The sequence below is a fragment of the Ovis aries genome, chromosome 16 (assembly GCF_016772045.2).
Source record: "Ovis aries strain OAR_USU_Benz2616 breed Rambouillet chromosome 16, ARS-UI_Ramb_v3.0, whole genome shotgun sequence".
Taxonomy (NCBI): Eukaryota; Metazoa; Chordata; class Mammalia; order Artiodactyla; family Bovidae; genus Ovis; species Ovis aries.
Window position 1 is genome coordinate 4,835,115 of NC_056069.1, and position 22,930 is coordinate 4,858,044.

The 22,930-nt window shown below is 51.9% G+C and overlaps 1 protein-coding gene across 2 annotated transcripts in view; it reads left to right on the top strand.

The window, feature by feature from the left end:
• The window catches only part of ERGIC1 (endoplasmic reticulum-golgi intermediate compartment 1), a 115,554-nt gene that overhangs the window by 69,670 nt on the left and 22,954 nt on the right, over positions 1 to 22,930 (top strand). For both annotated transcript variants that reach the window (XM_015101240.3, XM_042233677.2), the window contains exons 4-6: positions 1,657 to 1,751; positions 6,394 to 6,518; positions 20,013 to 20,117. In XM_015101240.3, the coding sequence (XP_014956726.2) occupies positions 1,657 to 1,751; positions 6,394 to 6,518; positions 20,013 to 20,117 (325 nt within the window). The remainder of the gene's footprint in view (positions 1 to 1,656; positions 1,752 to 6,393; positions 6,519 to 20,012; positions 20,118 to 22,930) is intronic.

Genomic DNA, 22,930 nt, shown 5'->3' on the forward strand with positions numbered 1-22,930 from the left:
CCAGGGAGCAAATGTCATAAATGAAGGCAGGGACCTTGTCTGTCCAATTCCTCACTCTCTCTAGTGCTTGACAGGTAGTACATGCTCAAAAAGTATTTGTTGAAGGATTTTCCTTAAGGATTCAGTGGCTAAGACTTCATGCTTCCAATGCAGGGCACCCAGGTTCAACCCCTGGTCAGAGAACTAGATCCCACATGCCGCAACTAAGATTTCTCATGCCACAGATAAAGATCCCACTTGCTGCAACAGAGATCACATATCCCAAGTGCTGCACCTAGGACCTGGCGCAGCCAAATCGATAAGTAAATATTTGTTAATAAAAGAACAGCTGATGATCGAATAGGTCAGCACACACTGGACACTTAGTGTCTTGCCAGCAGGTCCCAGTGTGGTACTGTTGTCGCGGACAGCAAGGAAGCCTAGCTGCCCATGGAGCGATCTGCCCCACACTATGCCTCCCCCACACCACCCAGGCCCCTGTCCCCGAAAGCAGCAAGTATGTTACCTTACAAAGGTAAAAGACATCTACAGATGTGAGTATGTCAAGGGTCTGGAGACAGGAGATGATCTTGGGTTATCGGGCGGATGGAATCACGAGAGCCCTCACAAGAGGGGCAGAGGAGATCAGAGAGAAGAGCAGCTCCCCTGCGGCTCACGGAAGGTGGAGGAAGGAGCCAGGAGCCGAAGCCTCTGGAAGCTGGAAACGGATTCTCCCTGGAAGGAGTACAGCCCCACGGACCCATCTCAGACTTCTGACCTCCAAAAGTATAAGAGAATAAATGTGTGTTGTTTTAACCCATTAGGTGTGTGATAGTTTGCAACAGCAGCCACAGGAAAGGGGTCTGTGTGCTAATCATGTCTCGGACGTGGTGCCTGGCCCAGGGCCTTGTGAGCGCTGGGGAGAGGATGAGCACCCAGAGACTGCCCCACTTGAGAGTCAGGGGAGCTCAAAGAGGGGGGAGTCTGGACCTGGGTACCTGTCGGTGTCAGGCCCTGACCCCTAATACTGTCTGATTACGCATTTAAGTGTTCAGGACACCCCGTGAACAGTGGGTGGGGGTACCCCCGTTTAATCGATGGGTTCGCAAAGGTGAAGTTATCTACCTGAGTTCCATAGAGAAGTGGCAGGATCACAAGTGGAAAATGAATCGTCTGACTCCGAAAGCCACGCTCTTTCCACCATCCTGTCCAGTCCCCCTCCCCTCCTTCTGAGTGGTGAGGCCCGAATTTGAAGAATGCCATGGGGATGGGTTGTAACTCCCAAGGTGGTTCTCTCAATAAAGAACCCACCTGCAGTGCAGGAGCATGCCTGCAGCACCGGAGACCTGGGTACGGTCCCTGGGTCAGGAAAAGCCCCTGGAGGAGGAAGTGGCCACCCACTCCACTGTTCTTGCCTGGAAAACCCCATGGACAGAGGAGCCTGGTGGGCTCTGCTCCATGGGGTCACAAGAGTTGGACACGACTTTGCAACTAAGCCACAACCACGTATGGAGATGGGAGCCCGGCTCCCCTGTGCCCGGGCAGGCCCAGGCTTCCCCCAGCTGGGAGTCCAGGGTATCAGAGCTGTGGTCACCAAGTGAAGCGTCCCTGGCTGTCCCCTGCAGCCAGGATGAGTCCCCCCCATCTCACTGAGGCTCCCGTACTTGTCTCCCACAGTGTGAACGAGCTGTACGTCGATGACCCAGACAAGGACAGTGGGGGCAAGATTGACGTCAGCCTGAACATCAGTCTCCCCAATTTGCACTGCGAATGTGAGTATTCCCAGCACCCCTCTGCTCTGCAAGACGCCACCTGTAGACAGTGCTGTGTGTGCAGAAATGGTGCGATAAGTTAGGACATTAGGTGGATGGCAAGCTGCAAATAAGGAGCAGCAGGAATCTCTCCCTGCCTACTTTTCGTGGGGAGGATGTCGTGCCATGTGCGTGCACTTGGGGGGTTTTGGGAATCAAAAAACTATATTTAAGAAACTGCCAACAATTTACCTCTAGAGAGTAGCCAGGTTGAGGTAGGGGTAGGGAGTCTCTGAGGTCAAGTTCCCAAGAAGCAAAGCCTAGATGTTTCGTAAGTGACTGAGTGCGAGAGGGCTCCCAAGAGGAACCTGTAAGGGCATGAGGGAGGTAAGACGACAGGCAGGCGTGTGTTCAGCTGACGTCTGGTTGCAGCCTCATCCCACGGGGAGCTGTGGTGTGTGAATGACATTGTGGTTTGTCCCGCCTGGTAGCAAGGGGGCTGGCCTGTTGGTATCCGTGGCCTTGGCTGCTGGCTACAGAGGAGTGTGCGGGGAGGGCCGGAGGCCACGCAAACTCCCAGGCAATCCAAGGCGTGGAGACCTCCAGCTACCCAGGAGGAGTCACCTGGAATAGAGTGAGCGCAGAGTTATTAGCCATGGGGAAATCCCCTTTTACTGTGCACGCCTTTATGTGGCTGTGTGTGGGGGGCTTTTGTGGCTTTTGTTTGTTTTTCTAGTATATGTGCTGCCAAAGCGAGCACTTTTAAAAAATTTTGTTTCAAAACCAAGAGAATGAATTACCTGTATAAAACAAAGCTCTTTGATTCTGGTTTAGGGATCAGATTCTAGCTCCTTTGTTTACTGAAACTGTGGCGCTGGCTAAGGTGACCCCTCCAGGCCTCATTTCGTCAACTGTAAAACAGGCATAGTGCTATCTCTTTTTAACAAATATATTATTTATTTATGGCTGTGCTGGATCTTCATTGCTGCGCTTGGGTTCCGTCTGCTTGTGGCCAGCGGGGCTTCTTTCTAGCTGTGCTGCACAGGCTTCTTATTGCAGTGGCTCAGTAGTTGAGGCCCCCAGGCTCTGGAGCTCAGGCTTAGTAGTTGAGGCCCCCAGGCTCTGGAGCTCAGGCTTAGTAGTTGAGGCCCCCAGGCTCAGTAGTTGGGGCCCCTGGCCTCTGGAGCCCAGGCTCAGTAGTTGAGGCTCCTGGCCTCTGGAGCGCAGGCTCAGTAGTTGAGGCCCCTGGCCTCTGGAGCCCAGGCTCAGTAGTTGGGGCCCCTGGCCTCTGGAGCCCAGGCTCAGTAGTTGAGGTCCCCGGGCTCTGGAGCCCAGGCTCAGTAGTTGAGGCTCCTGGCCTCTGGAGCCCAGGCTCAGTAGTTGAGGCTCCTGACCTCTGGAACTCAGGCTCAGTAATTGAGGCCCCCAGGCTCTGGAGCCCAGGCTCAGTAGTTGGGGCCCCTGGCCTCTGGAGCCCAGGATCAGTAGTTGAGGTCCCCGGGCTCTGGAGCCCAGGCTCAGTAGTTGAGGCCCCCGGGCTCTGGAGCCCAGGCTCAGTAGTTGAGGCCCCCAGGCTCTGGAGCCCAGGCTCAGTAGTTGAGGCTCCTGGCCTCTGGAGCCCAGGCTCAGTAGTTGAGGCTCCTGACCTCTGGAACTCAGGCTCAGTAGTTGAGGCCCCCAGGCTCTGGAGCCCAGGCTCAGTAGTTGAGGCGCACAGGCTTTAACTGCCCCTCAACACGTGGGATCCTCCCAGACCAGGGACTGAACCCACGTCCCCTGCGTTGGCAGGCGGATCCTTTACCACTTGCCCCCAGGGAAGCCCAGCATAGTGCTGTCTCCGGCTTGTTGTTGGAGGCTTTGAGGAGCTGGTTCCTAAATCTGTCCATGAGCAGGCTAGGTTTCCAGCTGCCCCTCTGCCCAGCCTGGCACTGACCCCGTGCAGACCCTCCTCCTCCTCCCACTCCCTCCCTTCCTCCTGAAGGGCAGACCGTTGGGTGGGTCTGAGATAGGGAGAGATTCAACCCTGTTATTGCTTTTGGTGAGAATTACATCACACTGTTGAATCCACAGTGGGCCCCGAGCCAGGGAACCTGTTGAAATGAATTGGTTTTATTTTTATTTTTTCTCTTTCTCTCAGAAAAATACTTGGTCTGGCAGCTTCTCATTTGGGAGTTGGCCATGTCTCTGGAACAAGGAAATGCTTAGGCCAAGGACTGGGACCAGTAGGGCAGGGGTGGGAGGAGAGGTGGCTCTAGGCTGGGTTCCAGCCCAGGAGGGGCTGAGCGACCTCAAGCCGCTGGTTGTGCCGACCCACACGGCTCTCCCCACCCCTCCAGAGCCCCACACTCAGACTTTCCTTTAAAGAACTTCAGATTTGTATTATAGAAAAAAAAATGCATGCTCATCATTGTACCTTTGGAAAATCTGGAGCAGCAGAGAGAGAAGAAATCGCCCATAATTCCACCCCCGATGACAACATCAGTTGACATTTGACGCCGCTCCATCCCGCTGGCCTTCCATCCCTGTTCTTCTAAACATGGTTGAGATCATGCTGCCTGTGTAATCTCATATCCTGCTTTCAGAAATAATATTTTTCTGTTACACAACTAATACAGGGATGCTTTTTTTAAAAAGATATATGAGTTCAAAATACAGAAATAACATTAAAAAAAAGTAAAAGAGGTAAGTTCATCCCACATGCCAGCCACCTGGACGAATCCTCTGTCAGCAGCTGGGACCCCTCCTCCCACCCCTATGTATCTGTCTGTCTGTCTGCACACATAGGTCATGTTTGGTGGTGGTGGTTTTTTTTTTAACATAATTGGGACCAGACTAGAGGGGACCTTTCTGAGATTTCTTGTTTTTTCCGTTTATATCTTGGGGCTCTTCTTATATTACTCATGATATTGGGAAAATAATAAGCACAGCTGCCGTTGATTCAGCCCTTACTCGGGGCCAGGCCGTGTCCCGAGTCCCTTGGTCCTGTGAGTGCACTAAGCTGAGGTGTTCTCGCAGAGTGGCCAGAGTCTGGATCCAGACTCTGTGGGTTTCCGTCTAAGCGCCATTGTTTCTTAGCTGTGAGATCTCAGGCGAGGGACTTAACCTGTCTGTGCCTCAGTGTCCCCCAGTATAGGGTGGGTCTGATGATGGTATCTTCCCCACAGGGGTGTTCAGAGGGTGTCTTTTCATGGAAAAGGCACTTGGAAGAGGGTCTAGCCCGTAGTCAGTTCGTTTTAACTAGGATAGAGCAAGCAACGGAGGCACAGAGAGGTTAGCTAACTCGCTCGAGGTGCCGCGGCCAGTAGGGGCAGAGCCAGGAACCCCAGACAGGACAGGACAGCCCCAGAGCTAGGCTGCCTCTCCCCACGTATGGATGGAGCCCTTTCCTTGCACCCGCTGCGCAGCGACCTAGAGGGGCTGTGCCATTGACCAGTCGCCCGCTGGTGGGCAGTTGGGTTGCTTCCCATCGTCATGATTTCCAGCCAGCTTGGCCGGAGCCTTGCATCATGCCTCCATGCCTGTGTGTCTGGGGGATGAGCTCCCCGGGGGTGGAACTGCTGAGTCAGACGGAGACCTGCTTGCGTTTCCTTTAATCTGAACATTACGACATCAGCATTTCCCGCATACGACAGACCTGGGAGCGTCATTTTTAATAGTGCATCACACTCCCTTCTATGGATGGGCCCTCCTGTCCTTCCATCCCTCATTGAGGAATGCAAGGTTCTTCCCATTTTTCCTTTTTATAGTTGGCTCACTGAAAATTGCTTCCAGCTGCTCTTTCTCTGTATCACAACCTGCTTTCTTAGCTTTCCTGTCAAGGTGATCTCTGCATCTCCATAGTTTACAGGGATCCCGTGCTTGCTACTTAGACCATCTCAGGGAATACAGTTGGCCTGAGCCTGCCCATTTTGCAGATTGGGAAGCTGAGTCATAGTAGGTGATGGAGAGTCACATTGGAGCCAGGACCGGGACTCCAGGCCCCAGGTTTCCCCTTTAAGTGTGCTGAGGAGCTCAGAAAAGTGCCCATGCTCCTAGAGGGCAGGAACAGGCACTGGGTAAAGGAAGGTGTGAGTTGTGAGTGAATGGCTGCCTGACCCTGAATGATACCCAGAGGACGCAGAGACTGAAACTTAGCAAGTGCTGACGGCCATTAGGTACTTGCCACCTACTGAGCACTAGGCCCCATTGTAAGCATTTTTAACACATTATCTGATCCTTGTGATTCTCCAAGGAAGCTTTGATTAGTATCCCTACCCCTCCCCTCCCCATTCACAGGGAAGGAAACGAAGACGTGAGAGGTGAAGTGCCTTAGCCAAGGTTGCAAGCTGGGAAAAGGCCAGACCAGGATTAAGACACCTTCTAAGCCTGACCCTCCGCCGCCCCCACCCCGGCAGCCTCGAAGCTAGCAGAGTCCTCACCCTGCACCCTCCGCTGCTGCTGCCCCCGACTCTCTTGCTGGCGGTGGTCGTGGCGGGGGACAGGAACGCTGTGTGCTGCCTCTCTCTGGCTCCAGCCGTCCCTGTCTCCTCCTCTCTGTGACTCTGTGTGTCTCTAGACTGTGAGCTCCTGGATGGCTGGGGGCCCTGCTTGGCCATCCAGTGGATGCACGAGGGGTCCCTGTTTCTCTGGGTGTTTGTGACTCTTCCTTCCTTGCCCCCTGCAGTGGTCGGGCTCGACATCCAGGATGAGATGGGCAGGCATGAAGTGGGGCATATCGACAACTCAATGAAGATCCCGCTGAACAACGGGGTGGGCTGCCGCTTCGAGGGGCAGTTCAGCATCAACAAGGTAGGAGACCCTGCCTGGTCCCCTCTCGCCTGTTCCCCGTCCCCACCGTCCCCTTCCTCCCTGGAGACTGGATGGTGGAGCTGTGCATCCACTCGCCTTCCCTCCCCAGGCCCCTGGCAAGCTCAGAACCAGCGTCTAGGTACCTGGCAGTTCTTGCTGAGAATCTTGAGTGGGGATTTCAGGCTCCCTGAGGTTTGGAGCCCCAGCTGGCCGGTTGAGGAAGGAGCTACTCTTTTCCCCAACGCGGAAGGAGTGGGTGGTGAGAAGATGGTGGGATTGGCAGCCCTGAACCCGAGTGTGCCTCCTTGCCCTACCCTCTCTTGGCCAAGCAAAGGTCTCCAGGTCACTCGAGCCGTCTTAACCTCAGTTTTTAAATCTCTGGGCTGAGGGTGTGATGATAATAATTACATGACCCTGTTCACTCCACAAAGTCTTAGTGATGATTAAATGAGCTGTTACACATTCATTCGTTCAGAACGCTTCCATGGAGCACCTGCTGTGTGCCGGGGTGGGCTGTCAGCTCTGGGCAGTGCCTGGACTAGGTAGGCAGTGTTCCTGCACTGGTGGGGCTTCCGTTCTAGTGGAGGAGGGCAGACAGTGTGCAAACTAAAAAGCATTTCAGTGGGTGGTAAGTGCTGTGATGAGGGGTAAAGTAGGGGAGGAGTGAGAGTGGATTGGTTTGAAAATACCTGGTCAGCTCCAAAGGGCCATTCAGGTATCGATGTTCCGTTGCTAAAACCAGGCACTTCGAATCCTAAGTTAAAGGTGTCAGCACGGTGCATTTGGGAAAGCCGGGGAAGCCCGGAGGCAGCGAGCACTCTCCTGGGCTTTTTATGTGTTGTTGCAGTGGAGCAACAACTGTGAGGTGGCAGCTTTCTACACATGAGGAAACAGACCCAGAGAGGTTAACTGCCGCAGCCAAGGTTGCGCAGCTGTCTCCGTGTCCCCCATCTCTCCTTCCCAGTCCCAGACAGACTGAGCCACTGGCTCTTTCCCCCTGTGCTGTGTCTTCGTAGTGGCACATGCTCTTCTCTGGTTGTGTAGGCTCTCTAGTTGCACGGGCCTGCAGAGGCTCCAGGGTGTGATGGCTCAGTAGTTACAGTGCACTGGCTTAGCTGCCCCGAAGCACGTGGGATCTTAGTTTCCCGACCAGGGATCAAACCCAAGCCCCCTGCATTGGAAAGTGGGTTCTTAACCATTGGACCACCAGGGAAGTTGTTGAGCCACTGGGTTCTGCCTGCCCTCCTGCAGCCTCTGCTCAGAGGCCCTTCTTCCTGCCATCTCAATTAGAGGTTGCAAACTCACTGGCCACACCCAGCCCCCAAACAAGTTACATTTGCCCTGTAACAGCGTTGGGATCCATCAGAGCCAATATCAAAGACTGGGCGTCCAGATCTCTGGCTTTTATTTTTTAATCAAGTTTTTATTATTAAAAAATTTCAAATACAGAAAAGGGGAAGGAAGACGATAACCCCCCCACACATTCCCACCATCCTGCTTTAAGAACTGTCAACATCTGGTCAGTCTTGTTTTCTCCATACCTCCTCCACTCTCCAACTCACTCACTCTAGATTATTTAATATAGACATTCACTGTATCATTATGTCTGTAAATAATTCAGTATTTATATAAAAACTTCAGTGTGACCAAAACTAAGTATTCTTTTTAGCATAGTCCCAATGCCATCATTACGCCTAAAAAATAATCTCTTATTATCATCAAACATCCACTTGGTGTCCAAATTCCTCCAATTGTCTAAAAAAATGTATTTTTCTGTGATATGTTCAAAACGATAATGACAAGGTTCACACATTGCCTTGTGTTTGGTTTGGTTAATGTTTCTTAGATCTTTCTAATCTATACTCTCTGTGTATATGTGTATCTTTACATTTATCTTTTTTCCAGCTTTATTGAGGTATAATTAACAAATTTAAATTGTGTACATTTAAGTGTATATATTTAAAACAACATGATGTTTTCATTTAGTCCAGTTGTTTTTAAACAAGGCTGCTCATTAGAAATGCTTCTGTAGCTTTGGAGAAGAATAACAGTATCTGGGCATTTGTGTTTTTCAAAAAATTTCAAAGTAATCCTGTTATACATCTGGATTTTAAAAAGTAGACTCAGGTTTTCCTATTAAATGATAGTTTTAATGATATAGAACTCTATTATTTTCTGTTGACCAATCATGATACAAATGGTATTAAGTGAGTGATAGTTACATAATCACCATAGTGAAAGGTGTTTATCGGTTTTCAGAATCAATACGCAGACAAAAAACAAAAGATAATTACGATTGCAAGCCATAATGGGAACGTGATTAACCTAACAATATACAATAATTACATACAATTGGGAGGTTAAATAGAATGAAGTGGCAAGTGGCAGTGCATACATGAACATGTTCTCATGCACTCAGCCAGTCTATGATTTTGGTTGGTACACTAAATCCATTTACAGTTACGGTAATTATCGGTACGTATGATTCTATTATCATTTTCTTAATTGTTTTGGGTTTGTTTTGTGTAGGTCTTTTTCTTCTCTTGTGTTTCTTGCCTAGAGAAGTTCCTTTAGTATTTGTTGTAAAGCTGTTTTTTTGGTGCTGAATTCTCTTAACTTTTGCTTGTCTGTAAAGTTTTTGATTTCTCATCAAATCTGAACAAGAGTCTTGTTGGGTGGAGTATTTGTGGCTGTAGGTTCTTCCCTTTCGTCACTTTAAATATGCCATGCCATTCCCTTCTGGCTTGCTGGGTTTCTGTTGAGAAATCAACTGCTGATGGGAGTCCCCTTGTGTGTTCTTTGTCGTTTTTCGCTTGTTTCTTTAATGTTTTGTCTTTGTCTCTGATTGTCATCATGTTTGATTACTGTGTGTCTCTGTGTGTTCACCCCTCGGTTTGTCCTGCCCGGAACTCTCTGCTTCCTGGGCTTGGTTTGTGCCGGGGTCCAGCCCCGGTGGATCCAGGGAATTCAAAGCGGGGATGGCGTTGGCAAGGAGAACTTATTTATTAATATAGAAATATAAGATTAGATTGGGGAGAAATAGTGTAGTAGGAAAATTAAGTGGAGAAAGAAGGCTGAATAACTTGGCTTAAGGGGAGGGCCAATAAAGTTCCAGACAAGAAGCTTGCACCATCTACGTTGGGCCACCGGCGCCCACTTGAATATTGAAGCGTGCCCCGCCTTAGGCTCCCTTTCGCGTGGGTCTTAGAAGCCAGGACAAGTAAGTAGACATGGCGAGCCGCCCCACTCCAGATGGGAATTCAGCCTGAAATTAGAGTAAAGAGGAGACACGGGGGAAACCAGTCCAGCAACTGGCCCGGCCTCAATTGTCTAGAAAGGCCTTTTATACCTTTTTGATTGTACATAGAGATCAATGGGTAATACAAAATTATGCAGTGTTAGCAGCCCAGACTCTTATCAAAACCAGGCTTTTCTCTCTGCATACCTAGTTGTATACACAAGTCTTAGGTAATTTACATCATCTTCCGGCCAAAAGGGCCAATTAACATTTTACAGCCTTTTTTCTGATAAGGGTTTGTCAACCAGAAGACTTATTTGTGTTGATCTTCCCAAAGTCTGGTGCCACTCTCAGAAAACACTAAATAAAGTTACATTCTTACATAGCAAAGACACAGCAATTTATAACAAGTAAAAGGGGTACAGTGATTTATAACAAAAGAAAAGTAATTAACTCAAAAGTCTAGTGTTGCTAACATCAAAACTACTATATATCTTTTTCCATATCCCGTTTACATTGATTAACATCCTCCCAGGTGCCTAAAAGATAAAGAATATGGAGGCCTGGCAGTAGTCTGAGTCAACAGTGAAAACCCGTCACCGATATGATTTTTAACTCTTTAGAAAAGGCTCTGTATCTTTAAGATGCTTTAAGCTTTGTGCCTCTCGTGGTTGGGGGGCTGTAAGCAATTCACAAGCTGTAAGAGGTCTGGGGAACCTGTTAGGCAAGCTAGAGAGTTATCATAGGGGGTTTAACTGAAACATCCCTTTCAAATGCAGAAGACTAAAGCCCTGATTTGACTTTTTCCAGAGAATATCAGAAGAGTGGAAAAGCAGGCAGATTTTTTGGTTTTTGGGGTACATGCTCAGGAAATTCCAGGGGGAACCCCTGAAGCCTAATCACGTCCTTGCATTTTGTCAGGCTTCCTTCCTCATGACCTTGTCACGGGCGGGATTCCTCACGCTGGCTCCCGGCATGTTTGCTCTTTGCTTTCCTGTCTTAGGGAAGTTTCCAGCTGTTATTTCTTCATATGTTTTCTCAGGTCCTTTGTGTTTCTTCTCCTTCCAGGACTCCTATAATGCAAAATTTGGTGCATTTAATGTTGTTCCAGAGGTCTCCTTGGCTGTCCTCTTTTTTTTGTTTTTCATTCTTTTTTATATGTTCTGTTCTGTGGCAGTGATTTCCACCATTCTGTTCTGCAGGTCACTTATCCGTCTTGTGCCTTTATTGATTCCTTCCAGTATGTTGTTCATCTTTGTTTGTTTCTTCTTTAGTCCTTCTAGGTCTTTGGTAAACACTTCTTGCATCTTCTTAATCTTTGCCTCTATTCTTTTTTTCAAGATCCTGGATGATCTTCACTATCATTATTCTGAATTCTTTTTCTGGAAGGTTGCGTATCTTTCCTTCATTTGGCTGTTTTTCTGGTGTTTTATCATCCCTTCATTTGGTACAAAACCCTTTGCTTTTTCATCCTGGTTCACTTTCTGTCATGTGGTTTTCTAGCCTCTGCGGGATTGTGGTGGTTCTTGCTTCTTCTGTCTGCCCTCTGGTAGATGAGGCTAAGAGGCTTGTATAAGCTTTTTTTTTTTTTTTCTGTCTATGTATTTTATTTTTTGACTCTTTTTTAATATAAATTTATTTATTTTAATTGGAGGTCAATTACTTTACAATATTGTATTGGTTTTGCCATACATCAACATGAATACACAGTGGAGTATTACTCAGCCATTAAAAAGAATACATTTGAATCAGTTCTAATGAGGTGGGTGAAACTGGAGCCTATTATACAGAGTGAAGTAAGCCAGAAAGAAAAACTCTAATACAGGATACTAATGCATATATATGGAATTTAGAAAGATGGTAACGATAACCTTGTATAAACTTTTTGATGGGAGGAACTGGTGATGAGAAAAACTGGGTCTTGCTCTGGTGGGCAGGGCCATGCTCAGTAAAACTTTAATTCAGTTGTCTGCTGACGGGTGGGTTGCTCTCGCTTCCTGGTGGTTGGCCTGAGGCTCAGGCTCTATGGTAGGGTTAATGGCGACCCCGAAGAGGATCTCGGCCAAGCGACCCCTTCCAGGACTGCTGCTGCCTGTGCCCTTGGCATTGCCAAGGCATGCCTCCACAGGAGACCCTCCAAAATTAGGGGTAGGTCTGGTTCAGTCTCCTGTGAGGTCACTGCTCCTTTACCCTGAGTCTTGGCGCACAGAAGATTTTGTTTGCTCTCTAAGACTGGAGTCTCTGTTTTCCCCAGTCCTGTGGAAATCCTGTGATCAAAACCCACTAGCCTTCCGAGTCAAACTCCCTGGGGATTCCCAGTCCCTTTGCAGATGCCCAGATTGGGAAGTCTGACATGAGGCTCAGAACCTTCACAACAGTGCAAGCACTTCTTTGGTATTATTGTTCTCCAGATTCTGAGTCGCCTATCCATTTGATTTTATTGTGATTTCACCCCTCCTCCCATCTTGTTGCGACTGCTTCTTTGTCTTTGGACACGGGGTACATATTTTGGGTGGGTTCTAGCACCCTGTTGTCGATGGTTGTTCAGATTTCTGGCTTTTAAAAGTCGCACTGAGCCTGAGTCTCACTGGAAACAACAACCTGGAGCTAAAACCCCCCTTGGTGTGCCCCCCTTGGCGTGCCCCCCTTAGCATGCCCCCCTTCGTGTGCCCCCCTTAGCATGCCCCCCTAGTGTGCCCCCTTGGCGTGCCCCCCTTAGCATGCCCCCCTTTGTGTGCCCCCCTTCGTGTACCCACCTAGTATGCACCCTAGTGTGCCCCCTTCGTGTGCCCCCCTTAGCGTGCCCCCCTTCATGTGTCCACCTTGGTGTGCCCCCTTGTGCCCCCCTTGGCGTGCCCTCCTTCCTGCAGTCCCGGCTGGATGACTGGGAGGCTCAGCTCAGATGCTGGGGATGATTGGACCTGTCTCTCTCTCCATGTGGTCTCTCCATGTGGATTTCTTGCATCACAGCTCAGGTTTCCTTAAATACTAAAGCAGACACTTCTGCAACATTTTGTGGGTTAATGGGAGTTAGCTGCCAGCCCAGGTTCTGCAGTGGAAATACGGAGGGACTGGGAGAAATACTCAAGGGTGTGGGTGCTGGGAGGTGTGGCTCAGGGGTCCCTTCGTTGATCAGCTACCACACAGGGTCTTGGCTGTGCCCTGTGACTTGGATTTGTGGTGTGTGTGATGGGGCCCATTTGAAGGTTTTAAGTAGGAAAGCAGTGCAGTTGATTTATGCTTTAGAATTGCACTATCCAGTACAGTAGCCTACAGCTCCATTTAACTTTCTTTTAATTGAGTGAAATTCAGTCCCCTAGTCTCACTTGCCACATTGCAAGCTACACGTGGCTAGTGGCTACCATATTAGTGCAGATATGAAACACTTCCATCATCAGGGAATGTTCTCCTGGACAGCAGATCTTTAGAAAGAACACTTGGGCATCTACACGGAGGGGGCCAAGAGCAGAGGTCACAGGCGATGCTTGTGGCAGTGGTATTGGAGAGAAGGGTCCAGACCAGGGAGGTGGCGTCAACAAGACTTACTCATCAACTGGTTGTGGGTGGCAAGGGCAAGAGTGGAATCAAAGAAACCTCCTGGGCTTTTTTCTCGACAGCCGGGTGATCCCGTTTTCTATATATGGAAGCATGGAAAAGCATGGACTCTGTGGGAGTGGGGGCTGAGACTCAGTCTGTCAATTCTGGACACATGTCCTTTAGGATTCTCACTGGAGATGTTAAATTGGAAGTTGAGGGGGTGCTTCTGGAGCTCGTTAGAGAGCCCTGGGCTGGAGATATAAATGTGGGAGTCATTTGTAAACAGGTGATGGCTGTCGTAGGTCTGTGTCAGCGCCCCTCAAAGTGGGGTCCCCAAGTTCCAACAGCATGGATGGACCCAGATGGTTGGTCAGAAAGAGAAAGACAGACCCTGTATGATCTCGCTTCTATGCAGAATCTAAAATATGACCCAAACTTACCTACAAAACCGAAGCAGACTCACAGACATAAAACAGACTTGGGCTTGCCGAGGGGGAGGGGTGGACTGGGAGTTTAGGGTTAGCAGTGAAAACTGTTACAGATAGAATGGATAAACAGCAAGGCCCTACTGGATAGCACAGAACTATATCCAATATCCTGTGATTAAAGCATAATGGAAGAGGATATGAAAAAGAATGTGTATATGGATAACTGAGTCACTTTGCGATGCAGCAGAAATTAATACAACATTGTTAATCAACTGTATGTCAATAAATAAATAAAGTGGGCCCCCCAGCAAGAGCAGTAGCCTCACCCGGAACCTGTCAGGAATGCAGATTCTCAGGCCCCACATCAGACCTACGGAATCTGTGTTGTAACAAGCCCTCCAGGGAGTCCTGATGCCACTCATGTTTGAGAATTGTTGGTCTAAGCTAGATTACCTAGGGAGAGGTGTGGAGTGTTCTAAACCTGGGCTCCACAGATGCCCCAGGAATGCAGATCAAATTCAAGGAGTCTGTGAACCTGGATGGGAGGAAAAAATGACACGTTTGGTTTCATAAGTGCTAAGCTCCGATTCGGCGCTCTCTCCTGTGCTGAACGTAGGCAGTAAGCCACAGTAGCATTAGCAGCACCTGTGACCTTGTCACCAATAGAAATTACAATGTATATATCGCTTTAAAATTGCCACAGATCATTTTGAGATGCTGTTGACACTCATCACAGTTTTGAAATTACAGTCATTAGTTGGCCTGCGACCGGGTCTTGTTATTTGCTGCATTAATAAAGAGGCATGTGCAAATGTTTGATCTATTTTGTTACTGTTTAAAATATTATTTCTCTACTCTGTGATTCTGTATGTTTTATGCATTTGAAACACTTGAAGCAATTAAAATGAAGGTGTTGGCAGACTGACAAAGGGTCCATGGTACCAAAAATATAAGAACCTAAATCTTGATAAGGACGCAGTCTGAGGGCCGACTTCTGGTGCCCACCAGCGTTTAGAAGTGGGCAGGAAAGGCAGAAGGAGCAGCCAGATAGGTAGGAGGAGACCAGGGCTGAGTGGGCCCTGGAGTCTGGAACGGAACATAATCAAAGAGGAAGGCTGGTGCTCCAAGGACGGGGTGGACCGCTGACCCACGTGCTGCAGGGAAAGCCCCCCGCGTGACAGAGAACAGGTCCACTGCACAGCAGAGTTCTCGGGATGCTGGCCGCAGTGGGGGATGGGCCTCGGAGATGAGGGAAGGCCAGTGCGTGCACAGCCAGGGAGGTGGGTGCGTGAGTGGTGGGCCAGGCTCTTGCTCCGCCTCCAGTGCCCTCTCTCTGCCCCCCTCTCTGCCCGCAGAGCTGCTGCTCCCTCACAGGTCTTGACATGGGTCCCTCGGGGCACCCTCCCTCCCCTTCCTCCACCCTCATGGTCCGTATGTTGCTCCAGTCCTCTTCACATTCTAACTTCTTTGGACCATTGCTTCCCCTTCCCCCTGCTCATTTGTTCATGCATCCTGCTCTCGAGAGTGCCTGCTGTGTGCCTGGCCCCACGTTCGGCACTGGGGTGCGGTGCTGAGAGAAGCGACCGAGGCCCCTGCTCTTGGTGGCACTTACGGTCTGTTACGGGGTGACAGGTAAACCCTCAAGCCAGTGTGTAATTTCATGAAGCGGCTGGGGAGAGAGTAAGTGAGTGTTATGGTGGAGGAGACCCACTGAGACGGAGAAGGCCTATCTGTGGGGTGGAAAGATGGTTGAAGATGAACGGACCATACACACGCACCTCCCTCTTGTGGAGGTCTTCCTGGCGAGGGGTGTGATCACGTGGGTTAAGCAGATATGGACACCCCAGATGGTGAGCAGGAGGCGCCCGGGAGAGACAGGAGGACCACCTGGGAAACAGCCCAGGGCCACACTCTACCCAGTGTGGCAGCCATGCCAAGGCTACAGGCGGCTCCCCTCAGCAGGCTCTGATGGGTGTCCTGCTGGCTCTGGCTGAATGAGAACTTGCTCTCTGGGGTCAGACAGACCTGTGGTTGAGAATCCTAGCAAGGACATTCACTGGTTAAAAGCCTAAGCAATTTTAGCCTCTCGGAGCCTCAGTTTCCTCGTCTGTAAGATGGAGATAGTGATACTGCCCTCACAGCTTGTGAGACGTGAACAAATTAAAGTCTGTGAAGTGCATGTCGCAGTGGGGACAGGACAAGTCTTGCTGCCCTTCCCCAGCTGGCCTTATCTCCTGTCAGTGGGGCATCCGTGATCTCATCAGCTGGTACCTGCCAGCACTCCAGTGCAAGTGTGCTCACGAGGAGTGCAGGGACGACGTCCAAGAAGTGGGTTTTCTCTGGTCAAGGAGGGCTGGGATTCTAGAACAGGGTCACACCAGCCCTCATCTCTTGGCGGCCGCTTATTGGGTTCTCACCTGGCCCTTCCCCACTGTTAGCTTATTCAGTCCTTGCAACAGTGTGTAGGAAACAGGCGCAGGGTATTACGTGACCTGCTGAAGGGCCAGGAGCCAGGATCTTTTGCCAGGCCACCTGGCAGCAGGCTCCCTGCTCTGTCCCCGCACCCCTGCTCACTGTGGCTTCAGGCCAGCATCTCGGTCACAGCTCAGGCCAGCCTCCTGTGCAGGGTTAAGGGCTTGTGCCTCCCTGGAGCGCCCCGTCGAGGGGTGCTTTGATAGGAAAGGCAGCTGTGAAGACGGTGAGGTCTGCAGCCCCCCCCGCCCCCCATCTCCCAGCAGCAGGCTCACACGTGCCCCATGGCCCCCTTATCCACTCATCAGGAGGTCAGCCAGATCCCAGCGTGCGCCTGTTTCAAGCAGCCCCCAGCCGCGCGGACTCCTTGCTTAATCACCCAGCCCCCCAGGAGGAGGACAGGATGGGCCAACCCAGCTCCATCTATATGTTTTTGAACGCCCATCAGAGACACTGACGTCGGTTCCTAAGTCACAGCTCTAAAAGCGTCGTCTCTGCTTTCTTCAGCCCAGCGTGTGCTGGCATGAGTCAGCCACCTGTGATGGATTCCGTGCCGAGGGGGAGTGGGTCACTGAGTCACAGCCCTGCGGGGCAGCGGCGGGTGGCAGATGTGCGGAGCCAGCCTCCTTGACTCACTTGACTCTGGCCGCATGAGGCCCAGGCTCCAAGCCCAGTTCCGAACCCTGCTCACGGCCTTGTCCGCAGGGGGCCCCATGTCACTGCCTAGAAAAACTCAGAAGGACGCACACCGGATGCTGTCAGCTTCTTACTTCTGGGGGCAGCAGGCAATGGGACTTTAGTTCTAATTTTATCACGTGACATTGTTCATAGTGAAAAATATATTTCCTGGTGGCTCAGACAGTCAAGAATCCACCTGCAATGCAGGAGACCCAGGTTAGATCCCTGGGTTGGGGAGCTCCCCTGGGGAAGGAAATGCCTGCCCACTCCAGTATTCTTGCCTGGAGAATTCCATGAACAGAGGAGCATAGCAGGCTACCGTGGATAGAGTCGCAGAGAGTCGAACACAACTGAGCGACTTTCACATCTAGATATTATTTATTTAACTAGCAATGAAGGTTAAATTACTTTCAGAATGCAGTAGGATTTCCACCCTGCACATATACACTTTTTCCCTCTTCCAGAAGGGTTGTTTTCTCTCGGCTCGAATGTGTTTGTGCCGTGAAGCCAGCCCGGTAACACCTGCCATCAGTTGTGTATTCCTCATCTCATTTAACCCTCCCACAACCCTTTGTGGTCATTATTCCCATTTTCCTGATGGGGAAACCGAGGCACAGGGTAGTGGGTACTGAGCTTGCCCAGGGGCCTCCAGCTGGGAAGTGAGGCCAGACCAGAACCTGTGTGTGGCCCTTGGCTGCTGCCCTACCGTCGGGCCCCTGAAATGGGCAGCGCTGTCCCGCCAGGGAGATCTTGCCAAGTTGTTGTTCCTGTTCCCCCCCAGCCAGGCCCAGCAGGTTGCCCCCTCCTCCGAGCAGCCCAGGGCACACTTGACTGCAACTCACTGAGGCCAGGCCATGCTCTGTTGACCTGGTACCTCTCCCATCAGTCCAGAGCTCAAGTCCCAGTGAAGACGAATATTGCTGCAGGAAGCCCACAGCTTTATGCTGGAGACAGGTGTGCTTATCAAATAAGTGGACTTTGATGGACTGGTGGGCTGGTGGACGCTAAGCCACAGGCCATATTCCTTCCTCCAGTGCAGCTTTTTCAGGTTTTGTTGAGCTGGAATGAAATAAAGCCTGAGTTTTCAGGGTGGCGTGCAGGGCCTTTGCCAAGCAGCGCCCCCCATGGCTCTTTGTCTCCTGCCGCAGCTGCTGCCTCAGGTCTCTGAGGGTTCATTCATACCCAGCTCTTCTTGTTCCTCACACGTGCCTCCGACCCGGCAGCTTCTGACCTCCATACCTGTTCACGCCAGCCCCTCTGCCCAGATGCCCTTCCCCCTTGTTCCTGACTCAGCTTCAGAGCTTAGCACTGGGTCTTCTTTTCCCTGAGAACACCCCCAGATGAGCTGGGGGCCCTCCACCATCGCTCCCACAGTCTTTGCTTCCCTCTGGACCAGTGTGGTCAGGCAGCCATATTTTCTGTCCCGAGTCTGTGTCACAGCAGGCCAAGGGCTCATCCAGGGCCAGGCTCTCATCTGGGTCATCTCCCTGAGCCTGGCACCTCCCGAAGGACTGGCACCTCCTGAAGGGCTGCCTCCAGATGGCATCAGCCCAGGGCTGCTGAGGTCAGTCGCCCCAGTTTTGACATGTGACAATAGCAAGTTTCTTCACTGCTCTGAGCCTCGGTTTCCTTTCCTGTAAAACAGAAGTTGTTGTTCAGTCCCTCAGCCATGTCCGACTCTTTGCAACTCCAGGGACTGCAGCATGCCAGGCTTCCCTGTCCTTCACCATCTCCCGGAGTTTGCTCAAACTCGTGTCCATTGAGTCGGCGATACCATCCAACCACTTCATCCTGTCGCCCCCTTCTCCTGCCCTCAGGGTCTCCCTGCATCAGGATTTTTTCCAATGAGTTGGTTCATTACATCAGGCGGCCAAAGTATTGGAGCTTCAGCTTCAGCATCAGTCCTTCCAGTGAATATTCAGGAGTTACCGGGTGCCAAAGCCAAAAGTGCTATTTTAAGGATTAACGTCATTTATTCATTTTCATTCATTCAGTACATATTTATTAAGCACCTGCTCTGGGTCAGGTCTGGGGAATACAGCATCAAGTCAGGCACAAACCCCACCAGTGGAGGGTTTCTGTTCTCGTGGGGGGACACAGAGGAGGACAAGTTGAGGGCAAGGTGGCACGTGATGCTGAGTGTTTCAGCACTTCAGGGCCTTGGGGGATGGGTGGGGGGGGGTCCCGGAGCAGAGGCCAGAGGGCAAGCCATGTGAAGAGGGTTCCAGAAGGGGGCACAGCACAAAGGCCCAAGATGGTACCATACTGGCACTGTTCCGGGGCAGCAGGGAGGCCGGCGTGACCAGAGGGAGGAAGCAGAGCAGGACGCGAGGATGTGGCTTCACCTCGAGAACAGATGCCTTGGAGGGTCCTGAGCAGAGGCGTGCCGGGACCAAACCCAGGTTCAAAAGGTCCCCATTGGCCACTGTTGGGGAAGGGCCTGGGAGAGTGAAGGGTGGCAGCTGAGAACCCAGCAGGGACGCTGCCGCCGCATCCAATCCAGGAAGGCGGTGGAGGCTGGAGGGGTCAGATGCTGGGCATCTCGGGGGTGGAGCTGGCAGCATTTCCTGATGGGTGGGACGTCTGTGTGAGAGGAAGACAGGGCCAGGACGACAGCGAGGGCAGTGGTCTGAGCAGCGGAGGGGAGGGAGGCCCCAGGAGGCTCAGTACCGCTCACAGGCCGCGCTCTGCAGGGCCTCAGCACCAGAGGGGAAAGGGGGGCCCTGCGGTCTCGACTTCACGGGCCCCAGTCTGTGGTGATGCGGTAGCCGGGCTAGTGATGGTATTTGGGGTGTGAGGATGCTTCCTGAGTCTGTGCGCCTACCCCCCATGTGGGGAACAGCCAGGGATTGATGATGGGCGGCTTCCTCTCTGAGCCTCGGTCCTTCACCAGGCGCCCAGCTGGGCCCTTCACATGCCTCCTCCACCCACAGCCTGACAGCCCCCTCCAGTGGGTACTGTTAACACCCGCTTTCCACAGACAAGGAGTCTGAGGCTGAGAGAGAGCTGTGTCCCACAGCTGGGAAATGGCCAACCTGGGGTGCAAATCCAGATCCAGCCCAGGTGAGGCCCTGGGCTGCCCGCTGGCGCTGCCCGCTGGCGCTGCCAACCCAGCCCCTGAGCTCTCCATCTCTCCCCCAGGTCCCGGGCAACTTCCACGTGTCCACACACAGCGCCACAGCCCAGCCGCAGAACCCGGACATGACCCATGTCATCCACAAGCTCTCCTTTGGGGACACGCTGCAGGTGAGCGGGCCACAGCTGGTGTGGGTGCAGGTGGGCATCAGCGCCTCTTCCGTCCTGCTCGGGCACCGAGAGAGGCCCTCCAGAGGGGTCACGCCCTTCAGGCCTCTGCTCCACCAAACGCACCCCCGCCTTCCTTCCGAGCGTGGCTACCCTGTCCCCAACACTGCTCTCAGAGCCTCAGCTTGAGACTGGGGCCTGGGGAGGGGACCGACTTTCACGAGCAAGTCCTCAGTGCTGGCACTCTCTCTGTGCCAGGCTGGCCTCGGGAGGGAGGAGGGGGCACCGCATCTGACAGTGGGAGCTGGGCCCAGAGGAGCCACTTGTCCGGAGACCCCCAGCGGGTATCGGCCTGGAGTCCGGGGCCCTGTCCGCCGTGGTGTTGGTGCCCACGTCCGTTCAGGAGGCATGAAGGAAGTGTCCTGAGAGTCCTTGTGATTTTGATGGAAAAGGCCACATCCGGCCGGCCCGGCCCAACAGTTTCCTCCCCGGGACGGCAGACGCTGACCACCTGATCTCTGCTGGCCACGAGAAGGGAGCTATGCTGCCGGCTCTCAGCCCCCGGCACCGCAGGGCACCGCAGTGCTGATGGGGAGGGCTGCTCTGCCCTGCGGGACACGGGGGCGTCGAGGCTCAGAAGCGGACGTAACTGCTCCAGCCGCGGTGCTGATCTAGCTACCCCAGCTCCCGTCCCCAAGTCTGGCTTGATGAGAATCCCGTTTTGTGGGTCAGGTTGCTGCATTGATGCCTTCCAGGCACGGTGATGTGTGCACGGGGCCCAGGTTGGCACTTGAGCACATGCACGCACACCATTACTGCCCATGTGTACACACGTCTGCTCACATGAACAAACATACGCATCAGACACACACTGAAAGGTGGGCCCCGACACACATGTGCTCCTGCGTGCACCCTGAGCGCACACACTGAGCACACAGCACACACTCACGGCTTACACAACACACACACTGGGGCGTACAAGCGTTCTTATAGGCAGCCCCCAAACCAGAGCAGTCATCCCTGGACACACACATATACTCACCATTCAGAGATACACACACACATACACACACCACCCAGAGATACACACACATATACACACACCACCCAGAGATACACACACACTTACACACACCACCCAGAGATACACACACATATACACACACCACCCAGAGATACACACACACATACACACACCACCCAGAGATACACACACACCACCCAGAGATACACACACACACCACCCAAAGATACACACACATACACACACCACCCAGAGATACACACACACCACCCAGAGATACACACACACCACCCAGAGATACACACACACATACACACACCACCCAGAGATACACACACCACCCAGAGATACACACACCACCCAGAGATACACACACACATACACACACCACCCAGAGATACACACGCATACACAGACCACCCAGAGATACACACACACATACACACACCACCCAGAGATACACACACACATACACACACCACCCAGAGATACACACACACACCACCCAGAGATACACACGCATACACACACCACCCAGAGATACACACACCACCCAGAGATTCGCACACACATACACACCACCCAGAGATGCACACATACATACATACCACCCAGAGATACACACACACACACACACACCACCCAGAGATTCACACACACATACACACCACCCAGAGATACACACACACACACCACCCAGAGATTCACACACACACACACCACCCGGAGATACACACACACATACACACCACCCAGAGATACACACACACACACCACCCAGAGATACACACACACACCACCCAGAGATACACACACACACACATACACGACCCAGAGATTCACACACACATACACACTACCCAGAGATACACACACACACACACCACCCAGAGATTCACACACACACACACACCACCTAGAGATACACACACACATACACACCACCCAGAGATACACACACACACAGAGCACCCAGAGACACGCACACCCACACACCCAGACTGGAGCGTCTTACACACAGATCCACACGCACACGCGTGCCCCCACTGCCTGCCTCACACGTTCGTGCCACACAGGCTGAGGCTTACTGAATCCTGTGTGTGCTGAGCACCTTCCTTCACAAGCATCATCCTCCTTTACCCTCTCAGCAGCCCCAGAGATACTAGATGTTGTCCCAGAGAGGGCACAGCCTGGTGCAGAGCCCAGCTGTGAAGCCAGCTCTGCCCAGAGGCCACACCACGGGCCGCCTCCCGTGCGCCCTGTCTCACTTCTTCTCCCTCCACGTTGCTCCCGCTTCTTTCCTGACATTTTTGCCCCTCCATGTATCAAGCGCCACCTTCCCAGGCTCTTTGGAAGCCCCAGAGGTTTTCCTCTTGGAGGTGAGGCTTTGGAACCGCGGGCAAGGTCTCTCTGGGCCAGACTCGCTGTCCACACACTCTGGGAAGCACAGCCTGTCCTAGGACTGTGGACCCGGCCTGAAGGCGAATCACACAGGCTTCACACCCACAGCCTCCCATCTTTCTGTTCAAGGGACTGCTCTGCGCTGGCTTCCCCACCTGCCTTTCAGGGTTTGGATCCTGGCTTCACCACTTACAAGTTGTGTGACCATGGACAAATTATTTATTCTTGCTAAGCCTCAGTGATCTCATCTGTAAAATGGGAACAGTAATGGTACCTTCCTCATAGAATTGTAATGAAGATAAATTCATGCAGGTGAAGCTCTTGAACCGCTGCCTGGCTCAGAGTGAAATGAGCTGTGGCCTCACTCTGTACCAGGCCCTGCAGGGTGAGA